Raw genomic sequence first — 22,361 nt, 5'->3', positions numbered from 1 at the left:
AATTCTTCTAGTATCCAAGGCACATGTGGCAGGGATGGACCTCTTCAGGGGTTGTGCCCAGCCATGGAATTCCCTTCCTATCAATCTCCTTCTGCTCTCAGGAAAAGACTTTATTCAGGTAGTCATTTAGCCTTTCATGCTGTTTTGACTCTTTTTTCCCATTTTTGGCTTGTTATACTGTGGCTGCTGTTAGGTGTTTGTTTATCTGTTGCTTTTTAAAATATATATATATTTTTAAAGTCAATGTAGATAGTACTGAGCTAGACCAAAGGTTTGGCTCATAAGGGAAATTCTTATTCTTTAAGACATAATGATGAAAGACCATTTCTGTCCTGTCCTTCCTCTCCTAGCTCAAGACAGTGTACTTCATTTTTTCCTCTATCACCTCCCCACCTCATTTTATCTTCTTTATCCTAACCTCTATGACTGGTCAAACAATCACTTTTCAAGATTCTTGGCAATGTAGGGGACTTGAATTTTAGTCTCTGTCACACGCCCCTCCTCAAATCCTTACAACAATCCCTTGAGGAGGTTAGGCTAAGACAGTGACCAGTTACTCAGTGAGCTTCATAGCCAAATGGAATTGGAACTTGGGGGTTTCCCACCTTGGTGTTACTTATACACAAACACCATTAATGAGGGCTATTGTACTGTAAGTTCAGATCTTTGAAAGTCCTCTAAGTTCAGGATATCAATTATTTTATCTTATGGCAGCTAATAGCACCAAACTTTTAAGATGGTAAAGCGCAGGATCATATGAACCTGCCTTATCTGGGAAAGGGCTCAGTGGTAGAACATCTGCTTTGCATGCAGATGGTTGCAGGTTCAACTCATGGCATCTCTTGCTAGGGCTGGGAGAGGTTGCCTGACTGAAACGCTGGAGAGCTGCTGTCAGTGAGTGTAGACAATATTGGACTAGGTGGATCCAGTGATGGGACTCAGTTTAAAGCAGCTTCCTATGCACACTGAGTCAGGCTGTTGGTCCATCTAGCTCAGCATTGTTTACACTTAACTAGCAGCAACACTCCAAGGTTCAGAACTGATTCTTCCCTGACAATGCCAGGGCCTAAACCTGGAGCCTCCTGCATCCAGATCATGCAGTGTAATGAGTAGACAAGCCTACAATCATAGGGGTTCCAAAATATGCTTCAATCCAGGTCCCATCCATGCTTTACATTTAATGCACATGGCTTCTCTGAAAGAATTGAGGGAACTGTAGTTAACCACCCACAGTCGCAATTTCCAGAGGTCTTAACAGCCTACAGTTCCCAGGATTATTTGGAGGGTAGGTCACATGTTGGACTTTCTGCATGCAAAGCTGGTGCATCCCCCTAAAAATAAAGGAATATTCTAGTCTTTGCAGTTTGTAGTTCTGGAGAAAGGGCTGAGTGAATCTGGGAAGCTGCTTTACAGCTCAGTATTGTATATGGCAGCTCTCCAGGGTTTCAAGCAGGGAATGGATATGGTGGGGATTGAACCTGGGACCTTCAGTATGCAAGGCAAAATGCCCCACCACTGAGCTGTGGCTCTTCCCTGGATCTGCATACATAATAAAAATTGGGGGTAGCCAGTGCGGTACCTTGCATATCTTGTGGTCTCCTATCAGCCCCAGCCAGAACGACTAGTGGTCAGGGATGGTGGGAGCTGGAGGCCAGGCTTCAATGCTGGGGGTTGGGGACATTCCACAGTGTTGGAACCCTGGCTGAGAAAGCCCTGCCCTTTATAAGCTGAGCTTCATTCCATGATGTGGCATGTGTTGAGCTAAGCATACCAGAAGGTGTGGACGGCCTGGTTTGCCATCATCTTAGGCAGTGTTATAATTGCACCCATTACGATATTGTTTTATCCCCTCCCGATTCTTGTTCCGTTTTCTCTGAAGCTGTCAGGAAAGACCAGGCAACAAAAATGCTTACGCATTCTTTAGCTCAGGGCTCAGTTGAGCAATGTCCCTTTTAGCAGGTCATTTCCTTCTGTTGTTAGAACTAGTGCATAATGTTTGAGTGCCTCAAACTGGAAAACTGCAGCTGAACATAAGCTTCAGGTTAATTTGCCTTCTCCAAACTCACCTTGTCTTTGTTCTCTTCATTACACAGAGACAAAAGAAATAAACATGTAATCTATTGGGCATTCTGTAAATCAGGGGTGTGGAAACTTTTTGAAGATGAGTGAGTGCCCCATTCCCTTCTGGACTACATTCTGGGGGCTTCATGCCAATGGTGGGCTCGGCCAGAGGCAAAAGTGGGCCAAGCCATGGATGTGACTCACCCACCTGCCAGCCAATCAAAGCTTGGAGATTTTTATACATACAGAGAAATGTGAGGGCCTGCAAAAAAACCCAGAAAAAATCGGGAAGAAATTGCAAGAAACTGGAGTGCAAATATTTCTTCGCTTCAGTTTCACGTCAACTTCTCAGTTGTTTGTTTCTGACATGCCCTTGTTTCCCCTAATGTTTTCTGTCCGCTCCTCCTCCAGCCTTTGCATCTCCACGTCATACACACATCTCCATCCTCCATTGAGGTAATAAAAAGGCATTGTCACAGTTCAAGGGTGTTCCAGCCAAGCAAAAGCACTTGAGAAGAGTGTGAAGGGATGTGGCCCAGGAAGTGTACTGAGAGCCAGAGAGAGAGGCCTAGAGGGCCGCTTCTGGTCACCGAACCTGAGGCTTTCCCACCCTTACTGTAACCCACTTCAACTTTCTAGGGATGTTTGCTTAACAGTAATGTTGAAGTTTACAAGCATAATTTTTCTCTCCCAGTGTTTTGCTGCTTGGTACTTCTAACTTTGTCAGCACTGCAGGAATGCAACCCTCTGTCTGAAAACTGTTCTCCACCCTTAGAAGCCATTATTTGGCTTTCTGTGTTGTATAAACAAGGCCACTGTTTACTGTTCTGGTTGCAGCACCTCAAAAAGGATTTTGTAAACTGATTAAGGAGCTGGATCAACTCCTCTGTGAGGAAAAGTTACAACTTTTTGAGGCTTCCAATTGGTTGGCCACTGTGAGAGCAGGAGGCTGGCCTGGAGGAACCTTCGGCTTGAGATTCAATCAAGTACAGTGGTACCTCGGGTTACATACGCTTCAGGTCACATATGCTTCAGGTTACAGACTCCGCTAACCTAGAAATAATACCTCAGGTTAAAAACTTTGCTTCAGGATGAGAACAGAAATCATGCTCCGGCAGTGCAGCAGCAGCAGCAGCAGCAGCAGCAGGAGGACCCATTAGCTAAAATGGTGCTTCAGGTTAAGAACAGTTTTAGGTTAAGAACGGACCTCCGGAACGAATTAAGTACGTAACCAGAGGTACCACTGTACTTGTTTTGCTTTTTGTTCTTGCAGACTTCTTCGCCTGAAGTCTGCTGCACCTTATGTCAAGTGACCTGAGGTCATGTCAGCAGGAAGTTAACAATGTTGGTCTTAGGTACACATCCACGTATCATGTTTTTTCCTTTTGGAATTTTAACAGGTACAGCTTAGCACACTGTGCTGAGAGGAAAAGCATTTGCTTAAATTAGCTCTATTCCAATTGGAGGTTATAACTATGAGAGCTGGGCTGGAGGACCCTTGTTCCCTTTCCCTTTGGCCTCAGGCAGCAGGAATAATGGCGTCCAACAACATCTGCAGAAACTCAAGTTCATCACCTCTGTTTTAGAGGATAGGGCTGTAGCTGAGCATTAGAGCCTCTGCCCTACAAGCAGAATGTCCTGAGTTCATCCCTGGTGTCTCCAGGTAGAGCTGGGAATACTCTTTGCCTCTGAAATGCTGGAGAGATGCTGCCAGTCAGTGTAGGCAGTACTGAGCTGGTCTGACCAATGGTCAGTTTCCTATATTCCTGTTCGACTCTGCATTTTATTCAGAACCATGAGGACTACAATGTGGTAAACAAAGGGCCCTAGTTCAGTGGTGGAACATCTGCTTTTCTTGTGGAAAGAAATGGGTCCAATGCCTGGCATTTCTAGGTAGAACTGGAAAAGCCTGGAGAGCTACTTCTAGTTGTGAACTAGGTGGGCCAACACTTTCACAGAATCACAGAATTGTAATTTTAGAAGGTACCCCATGGGTCATGTGTTCTAGTTCAACCACCTAAACTGCAGAATTTGCAATGCAAATTTGCAGTGCAATGCTTTGACTCATTATAAGGCACCTTGCAATATTCCTGATGTAATGCATCTTTTGAAATCCTCAGATATTTGAGTAAGAGCCTGCTTAACTGATATCCACTTAAGATTGCAATTCTGTGCAGATTTGGGAGTGAGCCTGATGGACTCTGAGTAACATAGTTGCACTGTAATGAAAGCTGAATCCTATATTGATCTGATTAGCCACTGTAGGAAAAACAGGATGTGGACCAGAATAGCCAATCTGTGTGATTCAGTGGGGCTGTGCAATGCTCTGTATATAACATATCCCATGGAGCACACCGGGACTTTCCTAGTGATTTTTCAGAAAGACCGTAGCTCAACTGTAGAGTGTTTGTTTGGTGTTCAAATAAAATGGCTGTTGTACCATGGGTTCTGCATCTTTGCTTGCAGTGGCAAGTGCACCCCAGCCTTTCTCCCAGCTTTGGCAATGCTGAGATGAGTAACGCCCCAGAAGATGTGAACAGTGATCCCAGGTGGGATATTTGGTGGTGGCAGGCTTGACATTGAAGGTGGCCACTGGGTAGGCGTGTTCCGTGGAGTCCCTCACACACATGCAGGACCACCTTGGAAAGCACCTGCCACCAGAGAGGTTGTTTTGTCCCCCCCCCCCTTTCACTGTTGCACAATTCCATTGACAAATTCTCTTTCCTTGAGTGGAGAACCTCCTTGGCCATTGTATGTCCAAGATGCTGGAATCTCTTCACCTTCAAGAGCAGGATTCTGGTGGACCACAGCATATGAATCCCCTCTGGTTCAGTACTTTTGAGCCTTGTGCATTTATTATTTTCATTTATTTATCCCACCTTTTTCTCCAAGGAGGTCAAGGTGGCATACAAGGTTTTCCTCCTCATTTAATCCCCACAACGATTCGGTGAGGTAGAAGTATCTGAAGAAGTGTGCATGCACACGAAAGCTCATACCAAGAACTAACTTAGTTGGTCTTTAAGGTGCTACTGGAAGGAATTTTTTTATTTTGTTTTGTCGGTGAGGTAGATTAGACTGAAAGAGGCAGTGACTGGTCCAAGTGAGTTTCATGGCCAAATGAGGATTTGAACCCTGGTCTCTCTGGCCCTAGCCCAACACACTAACCACTGTACCACACGCTGTATTATTATTCATTAAATCTATTAGCCCCTTTTAAAAATGAAAATAACTGTTAAATTTAAGGCACTTATACGCTGCTTAATTGCTAGCATATACAGAGAACAAAATGATAAAAAAGTAATGCCATTTGTTAGGAGGTTTGCCTTGGTCTTCTGATCCTCATATGCATGATTGGTGAGTTGGTATTGTGGTTTGTCAAGCTGCAAGTACAGACATGCGCCATTAAGCAAGAGTATGGATGGGGTAAACGAAAGTAGATGTGCAAGGCTGATGCTTGAAAATAAAATTATGTTGACTTTATTTTTCTCCCTTATCAGTTTCCTCCATCACATCTTACTCATTTCCCTTGCTGGCCTGCAGTTCTTTCTCAGAAGTTGCAAAACACTTGTAACCGAAACCGTAGAATAATGGGCTGCATAGATAATATATACATTTGAAATCTCAATGTGGTTCTATGACTAATTCAGTCTTGTGAAATTCAGCGGCTGGGTGTTGGGAGAGACCAATCCAGCCAAAAGTTAAGCATTTAAAAAATCCTATTAATGGTAAATTGACATGCTTATATTGCTTAAAATAAGGGTTTGAAATGATAGTCAATGCATTTCCTTTTTTGTTTCCTGGTCTGTGATTCCCCCACCCCAAGTTACTGTATTACATGTATATAATTCTTGTCTGAGCATCCTTGGACTCCCCTCCCCCCTCACCAAATATTTTATTGTTTTCACATATTTTTAGAAGAAGCAATTATCAGTGTTCAACAATCCCCCCTCCAGAAGCACCAAATTTATATTTAATTACATTTAACTTTCAAGTCATTTCAGTTTTTAAACAAAGGTATCATTTCACAAGTTGCCATGTGTCCTTGGAGGCCTATAATCATGTTCTGTTGATTTTTCATATGTAATAAAACTTTGCTAGGTTGATTGAAAAGTAGTGGTTTTCTTGTCCAGCTCTCTCGAACTTCTTTATAATGGCAGGTATAGGGTTTACCAGTAGGTGTTCTTTATAAACTGCTTAGAGGTCTTCTGTTGAGCAAGTGGCATATAAATTGTTTTCAATTAAAAAAAAAAAGACTATGCAAGGTTGATTGAATTCTTCCCTCTGTCTATTTTGAAAAAAGGATGGTGGCTATGACTCAAAGCAAGTTACTTCTTCAGACTTTAGCTGTGAGATGTGGTTAGGGTTTGTAAGAATTCCTCACTCTTTTTATATATATACACACATATATGCATACACAGACAAGCGCACACACCCACACCCTAGCTGACCCAGTGATTTCAGGAATCCTCAAAGGTCGTGAAGAGAAAACCCTCCCCTGCTGTTGACCCCCAGTAGGTGGCTTCCTTAGGTAAAGGTAAAGGTACCCCTGACCATTAGGTCCAGTCATGACCAACTCTGGGGTTGCGGCGCTCATCTCACTCTAAGTAAGTAAGTAAGTAAGTAAGTAAGTAAGTAAGTAAGGCTTTCTTAAGTAGTGGGAAATGCAGGTTCAGCATTCAAAACTTTGACACATTCCCATGCTCTTGTTAATAATTGTTTAAAGATCCCCCCATGCATCCATACTTGGCTTTTGTGTGTGTGGATATGCCCCCATGGGCGTTAGCCACCATTTCCAGTCCTGTTTCATGAAATCCTTTAGTTCCCTCATTGTACATGGGCTGTGGTGATGTTGCCCCCTGCTGATTAAAACCAGAAAGTGTTGATCTTCAGATTTCAAGTGCTCCAAGTTTGCTCTTGTTTGTGTCTCAGTAATAAATCTAGCGGGTGTCTTAAGAACCTCTGTCTCTGTAGCGAGTCCTGGACATTTCACATGTAACTGATTTCCATTGAGTAAATGTAACACACTTCTTAACTGGAAGTAATGGCCAGACAAACAGCGCTGCAGATATTGGACATCCATCAGCAAGCCAGGTGTGTGCACTTGAGGTTGGGTGTGTGTGGGAAAACAGAACCATGAGGTGTATCTTGGGCAGGGCAGATTGTCATTTGAATGAATCGCTCCTTGTCCGCCTTCCATGGCGCAGGCAGAGACTTGCAGCTGTGGTTTTATTTTGCATTTCTTGGGTTGCTGGTGCAGGTGTAACATAGCAACACATGGTATCCTCCAGATGTTGTTGGACTCCAACTCCCATCACCTGGCTCGGGCCTGATGGGAGTTGGAGTCCAACAACATCTAAAGCAGCACCAGGTTGTTGAAAGCTGGTACACCTGTCCCTTTTGGCGGGGGTGGCCAGTATGGTGCCTTCTAGATGTGACCTTTTGGCCAGGCTGCCTGCAGCTGATAGTAGCTGGAGTCCAAACAACAACTACAAGACATCAAGCTGCCCTGCATTGCTTTTATATATTTACTGCATTTATATCCTAACTTTTTATCCAATGAGCTCAAGGTGGCATATATGTTTCTTTTTCTCCCTCATCTAATCCCCACAAGAATCCTGTGAGGTAGGTTAGTCTGAGAGAGGCAGTGACTGGCCCCAAGTTCACCCAGCGAGCTTCATGGCTGAGTATTTGAACCCTGGTCTCTCTCAGGTTCTAGTACAGGGGTTGACAAGGTTTACCTCTCCTGGGCCGGTTCATTCCAGTGGAGATCCCTCCGTGGGCCAGATTGTGTGCCCATGATTTTTGGCCTCTGCGCAGATGAGATTTTTGGTGCTGCAGAAGCGAGTCCCCATGCTGTGCTGTTTTAGCGCAGCGGGCGGGGACTCACTGAGTGGGCGGCTTGGTTTGAGGGTGGCTTGTGGGCCAGTTAAACGACCCCTGTGGGCCACTTGTGGCCCATGGGCCTTAAGTTGCCAACCCCTGTTCTAGTATAACACACTAACCATTGCACCAGTGACAGGCTGCAAGAGCCTATGCTCCCACCTCTCTAGAGTGCCATTCTTCTCTCCCTCAGTGGACTTGACCAGGTTAACAGGTATGTCAGTACCACCTTTTAAACCAAGGTTGCCACTAACCAGTTTCCCTCTCAACCAGGGTTTGCTAACTAGTTTCAAACCCTGGTTTTCAAATCCTTCTTCAAGGCAAACCCAGATTGACAGTAACCATTGTTAAGGTGAATACAAATGAACGGAGGACATCATGTTTGTGGAGAGCACATTATCCTGGAGCCTATCCCCCATTATACCTTTAACCACAATGAGGCTAAGACTATAATTATATCATGGTTTTGCCCATTCTCCTCCTCTGTCTCCTAATGGCATCAAAGCCCAAGGCGGCTAGAACGTGCTGCTCATATTTTTCTTATGATTGACCAGATGGTTCCCCTTCAGGAATCTTTGGCAATGCCTGCCTAATTCTGATAATTTCCTTCAAATCCTTCAAGTATACTTCAAGCTCCACTTGATTTGGAATTCTTCCTGGCTTGGACTTTCCCTTTGTGGGCTTGGTAAAGATACATCATTGGCTTAGGGGGCTGTTCAGAAGCTTCCATTCAGGGGGCTCTGGGCACTTAGTGCTTCAGTGTCAAAGCATTTAATATATGTTTGGATTGCAAATAGTGCCTGAGTAAAACTTAGCTAAATACCACCCACAGTTTCTTCCCCTCCTTGGCAAAGAGCAGTATGAATGGTAGGAAGAGCATTGAGGTGTGTAAGGAACTGCACTGAACTGTCAACCTGTGCATCAGCATGCAAAACGATTAGCTGTCTGCAATAATTGGGAACAACCAAACAGACCCAGAATAGGCTGCCTTGCCTTTCAGAAGCTCTGCCCAGCCCAAGCACAAGAATCTGCCTATAGTCTGCTAAGTAACCAATTGTTTTACATGTCGCTTCTCTTCTGCTGTGGGGAGAGGACTCTACAGCCTTAAGGACTAAGGGCATTGCCCATATGTAAAAAAAATCTAAGGTTATCAAGATCTGATGCACTTCCAGGAGGTATGGAATGGTAGATAACAAGAATCCCTTCTTTGGGTCCCATTGCCATATTGGGTATGGTGTGTAGGCTACTGGGGTGACTATTATTTGTACTTGGTAAACTACTTAGAAACTTATTTTGGTGTTAATCAGTATATAAATTAATATAAAGTAAATGATTTTATAAAGTTGTCCCTTCGATGCGGTGAAGGTATCCTGTCCCCTTAGCAGAAAAACACCGCCAAAGCATAATATGTCCCCCTCCATGTTTGACGGTGGGGATGGTGTTCTTGGGGTCGTAGGCAGCATTTCTCCTCCTCCAAACACGGCGAGTTGAGTTGATGCCAAAGAGCTCGATTTTGGTCTCATTTGACCACAACACTTTCACCCACTTCTCCTCTGGGTCATTCAGATGTGCATTGGCAAACTGCAGTTGCTTGGCAATAGTCATGTAGCCCAGTCCAGCCTTGTGCAGGTCTACAATCTTGTCCCTGACATCCTTGGACAGCTCTTTGGTCTTGGTCATGGTAGCTACTTTGGAATCTGCTGGATTGATTGCTTCTGTCGACAGATGTCTTTTGTACAGGTACTGTAACGAGCTGGGATTACAGGTAAGACCTCTCCCTTACAGCAGGTGCTTCTAATCTCAGCTCATTACATACAGTGAAGATACCAGGTAGCCTGACATCTGGCTGGTTGATAGGCGATCAAATACTTATTTCACTCATTATAATGCACACCAGTCTCTGACTTTTGTCTTCTGGGTTTCTGGGGTTTTCCTGTTGTTATTCTGTCTCTCACAGCTACAATAAACCTACCATTAAAATTATGGACTGGTCATTTCTTTGTCAGAGGGCAGACGGGCAAATTTAGCAGGGGATCAAATACTTTCCCCCCTCACTGTAGGTCTAGCCTCGTCCTCATCCTCCCTCCCTGTTGAGTTCTAAAAGGTGTAACACTGAGACTGAGGATCAGGAAGCTGCCAGGTAGGGTCACCCTTATAGAGGCAAGCAAAAAGGGGCTGGCTGTTGGTAGACTTATCCATAGAATTGTAGAGTTGGAAGGGACCCTGTGGATCATCTAGTCCTGCCTTCTGCACTGCAGGAATATGCAGCTGTCCTATATAGGGATTAAACCTGTGACTTTGGTGGTATCAGCACCATGTTCTAACTAACTGAGCTATGCTGAAACACTTGAGGTCCATGGGGCAGCATCCCACCTGCCCAAATGGCCCCCCTCTGCTCCTTGAATGACAAGGCATTCACCAACCCCAGTGACAAGCACCCTCCCTGCATCAGCTTGCCTCACTGCAGCTTGAAAAGAAGCCCTGTTTCCTTTTTTCCAGGAAGACGTACGTCAGAAAGTCCATCTGAACACCTTCGGCTTCTTCAAAGATGGCTTCATGACGGTCAACGTACACAACCTCTCAGTAAAACCGGTCGGAGTGGGTGTCAAAGACTACCTGGTAGGCATCCCTTTTGTATTTTGCACCCCAGCTGAAGGAATACCCCCCATGCCTTCATGGAAGGGTTGAGCAGTCAAAGGGAGGGTCATGTATTGGGATCAAACACCACTTGGCCCTTTGCAAAGGACTATCCTTTTGAGCCAGAAGTGGTGGTGGGAGCCTTTGACTTTCCAGATGCTGCTGGACTTCAATTCTCATCAGCCTCTGGTAACTAACAAGCAGGGGTGATGGGACTTCCTAGAATTGTAGAGTTGGAAGGGACCCCAAGGGTTATCTAATCCAACCCCTGCAGTGCAGAAACCACAGCTACAGAATCCTTGGCAGATGGCCATCCAAACTTCGCTTAAACACCTCCGATGACAGTCCCACTTTCTGAGAGGGGCATTGTTGTTGTTTTTAATTTCATTTATGTACTGCTTTAGCAAAGTTTTTCTAATATGAGAAATGGCTGCTTTTATCAAGAAGTAAAAAGCTTGATTGTTGTTTTTTTTAACACATACTTAAAATCTGTTGAAAACCTTAAATTTTAATGCTTCTTTCTTTGAAAAAAAATGTATGTGCTTTTTTCTTTTTTAGGTGGGATTCAGTTTAGACCGAACACGGAATGATGGATTCTCCACCTATCTGGTAAGGGCATAGGTTGAGCACATTCTAGCTCAGACAAGACCAATTAGAACACCCAAATTTATCATTGTTTTCTGCTGAGTTCTTTTGGCTAATGAAGAAGAATGCTCTGCCTTGTACAAATTCATCTTGGACACAACATGGACTGAGGTGACAATGTATTGGTAGTATCTCCTTAGATTTATGTCTGCTTCTCTGAAAAGTGATGTTATTGCTACGTGAAAACCTCTGGTGGACCTATCCAGCTGTAAAAGGGAGAGAGTGAGAGAGAGAGAGAGAGCGAGAGAGAGAGAGAGAGAGAGAGAGCGAGCCAGAGCCTTTTCGGACAGAAGTAGCAGAGAGAGAGAAGTATAGGATCATAAACTATGTTTATTATCTATATAGATGGAGAAAATGCCAGGAGTGTTTGCAAACCTGTAATCACTTATTTGATGGTCGGAGCATGCCTAGTTACTTCACAATGATAGAAAATTGTCTTGTCAGTTATAGAGAACTGGTACCAAAAATTGCTGTAATTATGGCAGTTTCTGAGAAGCTTACTCATTATCTGCGCACCTTGAGAGGGCAAACAGAACTTGAAAACTATGCAGCAAGTGATGGAATTTTGTATTATATTTGTAGTCGATAACAAGACCTAAAAGACCACAGGTTCCCATACCCACATTAGATGCTTTGGGTGGCTCTTGTTCTTGCCTCATGTCGCCCAAGATCTCTGGTTTGCTTGTTATTTACAATCAAGCAGTACGTATGTTTTATTAAATAAATAAATATAAATATAAACAACTTTCTGGCCTTTATGCCCTCTTAAATCTGTTTGGAGAAATTGGCAACTAATTTGATTTTTGTCCTTTGTTCTGGTTTTATGTGTTCCTTGTTTGAATTCAGAATAAGGAATGAAAAATAATAAAAATATTGACAAGCAAACTCCATAGGCCATTTACTTCCTCCCCTGATGCAAGAAGGTGGCAGGTGTTTAGAATCATCAGCTTTTGCTTACTCCTTCTTCTGCAGGATGAAGAAATGGAATATTGCATTTTGAATAAAACGCCAGACCATGACATCTCAGTCACCCGTCTGATACTGGACTTCACAAAGAAGATGTAAGAGACGCATCTCATATCTCTCCATTCTCTCACCCGCCACCCCCAATTTGGAGCCTGTAGCAGAAAGCATAGGCTCTGGGAAACAGAATTACAGCCCAGGGGCCTCATTCCCTCCTGGGAAACATTCCAAGGGTCCTATAACAGTCGGGAGCAGGGCTGGAAATAAAGGTGGGCAGTGCAACGGATATGACGTTTAGGATCATATGCAAGGTCCATCTAGCTTGGCATTGTCTACACTGATTGGCAGCAGCATTCCGGGTTTTCAAGCAGTAGGATGGACATTCCCAACACTACCTGGAGATGTTAGGGATTGAACCTGGGGCCTTCTGCATACAAGGTAGGTGCTCTGCCCCCTGAGCGACAGGCTTTTCTTATTCTTTTTTTAAAAAACAACAATAATGAATAATAGTAGTACAAAAAATGTGCACCCTACCCCAGAGACCATTATTTATTATAATTATCCAAGTTTCCAAAAATTTAACACTTTCTGAGATAGTTTGACCCCTTTCTGCTTTAACAGTACAAATTCCACAAATGACTTCCATATTTCCTCAATATAATTTCTCTTCCATATTCCCCTTCTTTGATAGCACACATGAATTTATCATTAATCTCTACGTTCCACACTTTATGCCATTCTATTTGAAATCTACCTTGCTTTAGCTGCAGTCTTTACTTCTACAGGGTGAGTCTTTTAAAAGAGGCCCCGTGGAACATGTGTACTCTGTATCCATGAGGCCTCTTTTAAAGGACTCACCCTGTATATAATAGGCTGGTTTCTACACACCCAAGCTTGGCCCTGAAAACCTGGAGAGCCAGTCATTGTAGAAGTTCTGCCTTAGATGGACCAGTGTTCTGACAGCATAAGGCAGCAGTTTCCAGGGTTCCAATGTCATCTCATATATTTTTTCTACCCATATAAATATTTTTGTTCTATTAAAGCATTCCCTCTTTCTCCCCAGTGTGCAAGTCAAGCCCAAATCCAATATTCCCCAGTTGCCAGAAATTATATTTGATGACACTGATGGGAGTGTGAATGCGGGAAGCAAGCAGAATTCAGGTAAGTCTCTCCTACTTAGGGCTGGCCATTAATTTTATGAACAGCTTCAGTTGCATGCTCTATATCACAGTCCTGTGTCTTATCAGGAAAAGGTGCATGCCAATGGCCTGTCAGTAGAGTTCACTACCGCAATGCAGCTACTGGTTCCAGTGACTTTAGAAATGGATTTGGCCTAGTTGTCTGTCAGTGGCAGTTAGCCCTCCTGGCTGTACAGAACCTGCAGGAGAAAATGCCAGAATTAGCCTTCTTGGATCTCTTTTACTGGGGGAAATCAAAACTTTTTGCTGACAAGGGCCCATCTTCATTTAGCATCCTGTTCTTGCGGTGGCTAATCACTGGGAGACCAATATGGGAGAACCACAAGCAGGGCACAAGCAACTGGTACACAGGAACATTTCTGCCTCCAATTACAGAAGCAGGGCATAGCCATCATAGCTGGTAGCATGAGAGCACTGAGCACATAGGACTGATGGTCTCAGTAGTAAAGACCACCATGTAAATGACCAAGGTCCCTGTTCTCACTCTTGTGTGTTTTATGCCTCTAGATCCTAAGCAACCACAATCCAAGCAAAATGTGACAGAACTCCAGGTAAGAGACTGTTGCCTTATTTTGAATATTATTATTATTAATAATCTATAGAATGTGTAGCAACCAGGAACAGAATGGACATACACAAACAGAAAAATGTAAGAACAAGTACACCATCCAAAGAATGTGAAGAGCATAAGGGAAAAGGGGAGAGCCAAATACTGAAATTATCATCTAAAAAGAGTCATAGGATAATAGAACTGTGAAGCTGGAAGGGATCCCCCAAGAATCATCTATTCCAAATCCCTGCAATGCAGGAATCACAGCTAAAGAATTCCTGACAGATGGAACCCAACCTCCGTTTGAAAACCCTCCAGTGAAGAAGAGTTCAGCACCTTTTGCACAGCCAGTACATGGATGAATCACAGAATCATAGAAGGAGAGTTTGAACCTAGTGACAAACACAGGTTTGCCATCCCTGGCATTGGGCAGTTCTGGGGATGGTCAGAACTTTAATGCTGTTGCGCTGTGTAACATGGCCTTTATATGACTGCTGTTCACAAGGCAGGAGCAGCAAGGCATTTTTTGTGTCTCCCCCACCATGTAATGCCCTCCCTAGTGAGGTGTGTCTGCCTCTCTGTCAATATTCAATTTCAGGAGGGGTTTGAAAACAGCTCTGTTTACCCAAACTGAGAAACCCTGTTCCTGGTAACCCTGAGGATGGAAGAATCTTTTTAGCTGTAACTTCTTTTAGAAAGTTTTTAACTAACCCCCTTTTCAATGTTTTTGATTGTGATTGCTTTTAGAATGTTTTGATCTGCTCTTGCTTGTTTTTTATTTTAAATTGTGTGCCTGTTTACCACCCTGGGCTCCTTGGGGAGGAAAGGTGAAATACAAATTCAGTTAACAACAATTTTTTGCATATCTTAAGGCTGCGCAGATGAGGGTGGTTTTGCAATTAGCATTTTCTTTGACGAATTCAACCTGTTCCTAGTAAATTGGCAATAGCTTGATTTTGTCTCAATTGCTCCTTGATCCAGTTGCCACCAGAGAAGACACATCCTATCCAGAGCAAAGATGGTCACTATTCATTCCAGGTCAGTGCTCCTGAAACATAAGTCGGGTGTGCGAGTGTCTGCTTTGCCGGAAGTTGCATAAAATACCACTTTCTCCATCTTAAACTTGAGCAATCACCAAAATCTGCTTCAAAAGCCTTTCTTGGGGCCCAGAAATCCGAGATTTTGGAAATGCTTCATTTTTGCCATTAATGACATTACAGTTCTTTGTATCTTTATTGTTATGAATTACATGGGGGTTGCTTGATTTTGGTGTCCACTTGTTGAGATGTTTTCATTTATTGTTTATGACTTTTTAAAAATTTGTTACATTTTTGTGATTGTTAAGGTGAATTATTCAACTTCTTTGATGTGCTAAGTTGCCATCAGCATTGTTTTAACTGTGGAAAAGTGGTGTACAGTTCAGTGATGGTGAGAAATGGACAGAAAGCCAGTGCCATTGGTGCATAATCAGTGTTCCATATTCCATCTCTCTGGATTCCACCAACATCTGGGCTGCCTCCTTTTTCTCTCTCTCCCACCGATTAAAGTTTCCAAACCATCTTCAGAGACAGCCATAATTTCTTTTACAAAAATCTCTGTCTTAAAAGCCTGGTCCTTCTGTTTATTATTTATTATTTATTCGGGTAATTTGTACCCCATTCCTCAGCCAAAAAGCCTCCCAGTGTAGCTTACATACAATCAGTGCCCACAGGCTTACAATCTGGAAACAATACCATAACACAAAAGGGAAAAGGAACAGGGAGAGCAGAGGAAAAAAATCAAACTCAGGCACCAATTCTTAAACAATTGTTTACCTTAGTTGGACTACTTTAAAGTGGAATGACTCGTGAACATTTGCGCAGATTATTGACATTTCCTTTCTTCTTCTCAGTTCTCCTTCAACATCAGCTCAGAAAACCAAGAAGGTCTCTACAGTCTGTATTTTCACAAATGTGTCCCGAAGAATGAGCAGCTCCTCTTCACTCTTGATGTGAGTTGGGCTTTAGTTTCCTTTTTTTGCTTTGAACCCAGACTCCTCACCCACCCAGCTCCCTCCTGGTGTTCTGGACTGCTTTGGGAGAGTGTGAGAAGGACATCCAAAATATTTATTGGCTGGGAATGCCCCATGGTATCTCAGGTGCACCATCTAAATTGGCAGCAGTTAGTGTACATTGGGACTGGTGGGGTGGAAGGCAGGGAGCTACAGCCAGTGATGTGCCCAGCCAGAGTTGGTGGTTGGCAGAGCCAAAACCAGACCAGGCGGAGCCAACTGATTCTGGTTTTATTATCCTCCCCCCCCCCCCCCGAATTCTACAAGGGGCAAAACAGACTAAGGAGGAGGAGAAAACTGACAACTAGGGTCACCCTCTGGACGGGTTCTAATCAAAAAGGCAGGCGGGTGGGGGCTGGCTGGGAGCAGACAGAGTTTGGTGGGGCAGTGGACAGTTCACCCAAATGGAGCAACCTCTGCTGATCTGAATTCTCCATGTTGATACCTCCTTTTCAATTTTCCTAATTTCCTGGCTTGAATCTCTTTTTAAAACTGCTTTAATTGCAACACGGTTTTTTCCTTTTACAATTGTCTTGTTTTATTGCATGTTTTAATTGTTGGTGCTTATTTTGATTTTATTTTTTGAATAACTTTTTATTGGGTTTTATAAACAGGAATTGTAGGAAAAAATAAATGATAGAAATAAACAGACCAAATCTTCTCATGTCATTTGTACATCACAAACATAGCATAGGAAATTCGCAGTAATATCTACAACACGTGGTTCATCACTAGTGGTCAACATCTAGGTTATTGATTCTTGAATTGGCTTAAAGAAAAATGATGGGAAAACAGGATTGAACAGAGATAACAATTAACATTGTATAGCGTGAATGTTTATTTTGATCAACTGTGCCAGTTTTTAAAATAATGAGTTTTATTCTTGCAAGCGGCTTAAATGCAGCTTTGGCAGTTGAGTGGTGTATACACATTCAATAAATGACGATGCTAATAGTGCAATGCTTTGTCTGCTTCCAGATTGAGATTATGGAGAAGAATCCAAGCAGCTACCTCTCAGCAGGAGAGATCCCTCTCCCTAAGCTCTACATCTCCATGGCCCTCTTCTTCTTCATCTTTGGAGCCGTGTGGATCCACACTCTTCGGAAACGCAGGTGAAGTGGGGATCCTCAGCAAAGCACCCACTCATTCATATAGAGCCAAATTTCTGCAATCAAATAGATAAATGCAAACATAAAAGCCATTAGTTTAAAAGAGAATACAGTGGTACCCTGGGTTACATATGCTTCAGGTTACAGACTCCGCTAACCCAGAAATAGTACCTCAGGTTAAGAAATTTGCTTCAGGATGAGAACAGAAATTGTGGGGTGGCGGTGCAGTAGCAGTAGGAGGCCCCATTAGCTAAAGTGGTGCTTCAGGTTAAGAACAGTTTCAGGTTAAGAACGGACCTCTAGAACAAATTAAGTACTTAACAAGGTACCACTGCATATACTCTTGACTCCACAATGCATAGTTTTCAACAGTTGGTGCTCAGATGTGAGATCTGTTTCATACATCTTAGATATATGTCAGTCAAGTCAACGTATCCCTCTGAAATCCAGGGTTGGGGTTGATGTGTGCAAGACTTGGCCACCAGTCCCCTGTAAAGGCCTCCTGTTCTGTCTCGCCCCTAGCAAGCCTGCATTGCTGTGTAAGAGGCTAAGGCTATAAGTGTGCACTAACCCTGATAGCTATGCTCTGCCTCCAGGGTTGGAAGCAGTAACACTTCAGAATAGCAATTGCTGGAAATCACAGATATGCAGGATGCTGTTGTGCTCAGGCCCTGCTTGCAGGTTTTGCATGGGCTCTTGGGTGGCCGCTGTGAGAACAGGATGCTGGACTAGATGGGCTGCTAGCATGGTCCAGCAGGGCTGTTTTGCACTCTTTTATTTATTATTATTATTTAAATTATTATTAAATTATTCATTAAATTTGTATGCCACCCTATACCCTCAGGTCTCAGGGCTTCTCAGCAAGCATCCGTTTCTACATGCCCACCTCCCCAAAGAGATCCTTCCTCACTCTTCCAGAAACTGGCTATTTCCACGTGGGTAGCTGTACCAAGATAGGTTTTCAAATCATTGTAAATAAGTGCCTTACCTTGGCCCTGAAAGAGAGAGAGAATTAAAAACTGTCTTGCGTACATTATTATTTCATGCTGCGCATACCTATGACTATAAATATTCATTGCCAGGAAACGGTAACAGTATTTTAATAAAAAGCAGCAGATGTCAGTGGGCTCTGTTGCTACAGTATTTTGATTCAAACTCGCCTATTGTGTTTTTTTTTATTTTTTGGTGTCAGGAGAGTGTCAGCAGGACTATTCCCTTCTGACTTTCCTTCTCGTCTTTGTTTCAGGGCTGATGTGTTCAAGATCCACTGGCTGATGGCTGCTCTTCCTTTCACCAAGTCCCTCTCATTAGTCTTCCATGCAGTAAGTAGCCACTGTTTGTTTTTTTAGTTGCAACTAACAAAGAAAAAAACTGTGTCTTAAATGAAACTGATGATTATGAGCTGTGCATTCAAATGTAGAAAAGGCAGTGAGATCTTCAAATCATTGGGTGGTATATTTATTTAACAAGGTTCATATACTGCTTGATTATTGGCTGGCTGCACACTTTTGACATCACTCCTGCCCTTTCCCCCTCCAGATTGATTACCACTACATTTCCTCTCAAGGTTTTCCCATCGAAGGCTGGGCTGTCGTCTACTACATCACTCACCTGTAAGTATGTGGACCATGATGCTGTCCGCCATGTGGTTTGCCACCTCCACAGAGGCTGGCCAGTGGAGTGTGTGGGTCCTCTCCTCCTTAGATGATTGGTCACGGGGAGCACAGAGTTGGTCCTGCTTGATGTCTGTGCCAATCATTGTAGGTGCAAGAAAAATTATTTTGTCACTTCCACCTGTATTGGGTGTGGGGAACATCTGGCCCTTCAGATGTTCCTGAACTGTATATCTCAGCAGCCCCAGCAACAGTGTTGGCCAGGGATGATGGGAGTTGTAGTCTAAAAATGTATGGAGGGCCAAAGCCACCTGCTCTATATACACTCATAATATTGTTTCTGATTACCTTATTATGTTGCTGCCAATGCTAGTCTAACTCAGAGTAGACCCATTGGAATTAAGGGGCCGAAGTTGGTCACATTCATTAATTTCAGTGCACCTACTCTGAGTAAGACTAGCACTGGACACAACCCCATTTCCGTAACCCTTAAGCAGATGTGATTGGTGTTCTCCTGTGCTTCTGATACATTTGTGTACGTTTTGCTAGTTAATTGATTAATTTTCCTAAATTGCTTTCTCCTGTTGAGATGGCTTGGAGTATAAGCACGGAAATTAAATAACTTATGTTTTTGAAATCCCTTGTGACATTTACATAAAGATTGATCAGTTTCTCTGTAGAGCACTGTCAATGTCACATGAACATGTTTTTTTCTTTTGGGTTTTCATGCATGTAGCTTCTGAAACAGTTGTTCAAGGAAGCATTTACTCCCCCTGCTGATGCCAATTTAACTTAATTTATTTTTTCACCAGGTTGAAGGGGGCTCTACTCTTCATCACCATTGCTCTCATTGGCACAGGCTGGGCATTCATTAAGCACATCCTTTCTGACAAGGACAAGAAGATCTTCATGATTGTCATTCCACTCCAGGTGAGGCCTTGACCTCCCCTGCAGGGGTGTGCTGTGTTGCACTTATGAACTAAGAACTTCTGAGTTCTTTGAATACCCTTTATGTGCTTATGAAGTCATCATTGACCCCCAACCCAGATTCTTAGGAATGTTACATGAAACAAAGGCAAGAATAATAAAATCTTAGAGTTGGATGGGACCCCAGCGGTTGCTTAGTCTGACCCCCTGCAATGCAGGAGTCTCAAATACATCATACATGACAGGTGGCCATCCAACCTCTGCTTAAAAACCTCCAAGGAAGGGAAGTCCACCACCTCCAGAGGGAGCCTGTCCCACTGTGTACCAGCTCCTTCTGTCAGAAAGTTCTTCCTGATGTTTAGTCAGAATCTCCTTTCTTGTAAGTCAAATTCATTGCTATGGGTCCTACCCTCCAGAGCAGGAGAAAACAAGCTTGTTCCATCTTCCATGTGACCACCCTTTTGATATTTGAAGATGGCTATCATATCTCCTCTTTTCCAGGCTAAACATACCCAACTCCTTCAACTGCTCTTTATAAAGCTTGGGTTTCCAGATGCTCAAGTGACTGATGTCTTGCTTGCTGCCCTTCTAACCAGGTCCTGGCCAACGTAGCCTACATCATCATTGAGTCAACAGAAGAAGGCACAACGGAGTATGGTCTCTGGAAAGAGATTCTTTTCCTGGTCGACTTGCTCTGCTGCGGGGCCATCCTCTTCCCAGTTGTATGGTGAGTACCAGCGAGGGCAACTATTGTGAGTGTGATGGGAAGTTCGTCTCTTTCTCCCTCTACCTTCCCTGTCCCTTTTTGCTTTTGTGCCATGGCCTTTAGATTGTAAGCCTGCAGGCAGGGACTGTCTTGTATGAATTGATGCCATGTTAAGCCTCTCTGAGAATCTTTGGGGCTCAAGAAGAGCAGGGTACAAATGCTTTAAATAAGTAATACTTACTCCACCCACCATCTTGTTTTTACTCTGCCTTGATAACTGTCTCTAATTCCTTTGATACCAAATGGATTAAGCCTAATACATTAAAAGATTCTCCCTCTGTGTGTGTTTTGTTTCAAAACTGCCTTTGTCTGTCTTGCATGCCTGGCTGGTCCAGAGAATGTAGCAGCAAGTTTTCCTAGCCAGCAGAGGATGCTCCTCACTTGCATAAAGCCAATTGCAGTCTGTGTGCCTCCTTCTGGTGGGTTGGTGGTGCCATTTTTTTCTTTTCTGAGCATCTATTGACTTGAACTCATAAGATGGTGTCTCCTTACCAATTCACCTTAATTCTCTCTTCTAGGTCAATAAGACATTTGCAGGAGGCTTCTGCAACAGATGGGAAGGGTAAGCTGTTCATTACCATTGAGCTCCTACTCCCCGTAAAACTGTTGTGGGGAGCGAAGCTACACAAGTCCGGTCCCTTCCTGCCCCCACCTCATGCTGGCATTTTGTTAATCTTTTTTAATGGCATTCAGATTTTCTCACTGTGGAGTGAGACTTCAAACCTATTAATACAATTGTATTAATTGTATCCAGCAAAATCAGTGGTTCCCAGCTTTTCAAAATCTGATAGTCATTTACACCTTCAGCACCCCCTGCTGCTCCCTTGCCTCTTATGTAATCCCACTGCCCAGCCCACTTTGAGAACCACCGAACTAGAGAGAAGGGGGCATGCCTCTCAAGACGGTGTTTGCCATCTTTAGCTCCTATCATTACTTCTGTTATCTGTTTTATTTTTAAAGATTTATTAGGAAGCCTGTGTTAACTGATGCAGCATTCAGACATATGAAGCTGCCTATGTCAAGACCACCCCTTGGTCTCTTTAGCTCAGGATTACCTCTTCTGACCAGCAGCTGCTTTCTCAGGCTGAGAGAGCCCTTCCCATTCCTGATACTAGAGCCATTATTATTATTATTATTATTATTATTATTATTATTATTATTATTATCATCATCATCATTATTTTGTTTATTAAATGGAGATGCCAGGAACTCAGCGTGGGACCTGAAGACTCGGATGAAGCCTTCCTAGAGCAGATTACCAAACATTCAAAAAGGAGAGCTATAGTAGTTATGGAAGACTTCAACTTCCCTAATAACCTACTTTTTTGGAACTCACTCTGCCAAGAACATAAGGTCCAACTAATTCCTCCATTGTCTTGCTGACAATTTAATTTCCCAGAAGGTGGAAGAAGTATCAAAGGGATCATCTATCTTGGACCTGGACCTCATCAGCAGGGAGAAATTAATTGACAAAGTGGAAGTACTGGGAAACTTGGGAGGAAGTGATCGTGACCTCCTGGGTTTCATGATTACAGAGGCAAGGGAAAACTCTATGTAATTGGACATGCCCTCTGGACATTAAGAAGGCTGATTTCAAAAGCTTAAGGAGCTAGCTACTGGATGAGATCCCATGGTCAGAAATACTCAAAGAGAAGGGAGTCCAAAATGGATGGGAGTTTCTTAAAGGTGAAATGATGAAGGCACAGATGCAGACAAATCCAACAAGAAAAAAAAGTGGGAGGCATCTAAAGAAACTAGTGTGGCTGCATAAGGAGCTTCCAGATGAGCTGAGATTTAAGAAGGGCATGTGCAAGAAATGGAAGAACAGGGAATTCATGGAGGAGGAGTATACAGGAGTAGCCAGTAGTTGCAGGGAAAAGGTCAGATGGGCCAAAGCTCAGAATGAGCTCAGGCTTGCAAGAGAGCTTAAGAATAATAAAAAGGTGTCTTTGGCTATGTTT

The 22,361-nt window shown here is 43.3% G+C and overlaps 1 protein-coding gene across 2 annotated transcripts in view; it reads left to right on the top strand.

Annotated features, from left to right (window-relative positions):
• GPR107 (G protein-coupled receptor 107) overlaps nt 1-22,361 on the top strand; it is a 47,608-nt gene that overhangs the window by 3,638 nt on the left and 21,609 nt on the right. For both annotated transcript variants that reach the window (XR_014560165.1, XM_083721962.1), the window contains exons 2-14: nt 10,441-10,560; nt 11,137-11,187; nt 12,196-12,284; nt 13,250-13,347; nt 13,893-13,936; nt 14,917-14,973; nt 15,827-15,925; nt 16,964-17,097; nt 18,341-18,416; nt 18,634-18,707; nt 19,520-19,637; nt 20,231-20,361; nt 20,919-20,962. Coding sequence is in view for 1 of the 2 variants with exons in the window: in XM_083721962.1 (XP_083578088.1) it covers nt 10,441-10,560; nt 11,137-11,187; nt 12,196-12,284; nt 13,250-13,347; nt 13,893-13,936; nt 14,917-14,973; nt 15,827-15,925; nt 16,964-17,097; nt 18,341-18,416; nt 18,634-18,707; nt 19,520-19,637; nt 20,231-20,361; nt 20,919-20,962 (1,135 nt within the window). In the remaining variant the exon portion in view is untranslated. The remainder of the gene's footprint in view (nt 1-10,440; nt 10,561-11,136; nt 11,188-12,195; nt 12,285-13,249; nt 13,348-13,892; nt 13,937-14,916; nt 14,974-15,826; nt 15,926-16,963; nt 17,098-18,340; nt 18,417-18,633; nt 18,708-19,519; nt 19,638-20,230; nt 20,362-20,918; nt 20,963-22,361) is intronic.

This window comes from Podarcis gaigeae (assembly GCF_964106915.1).
Source record: "Podarcis gaigeae genome assembly, chromosome: Z".
NCBI lineage: Eukaryota > Metazoa > Chordata > Lepidosauria > Squamata > Lacertidae > Podarcis > Podarcis gaigeae.
The sequence above is the reverse complement of the archived record's forward strand: the minus strand, read 5'-3'. Positions and strand labels throughout refer to the sequence as shown.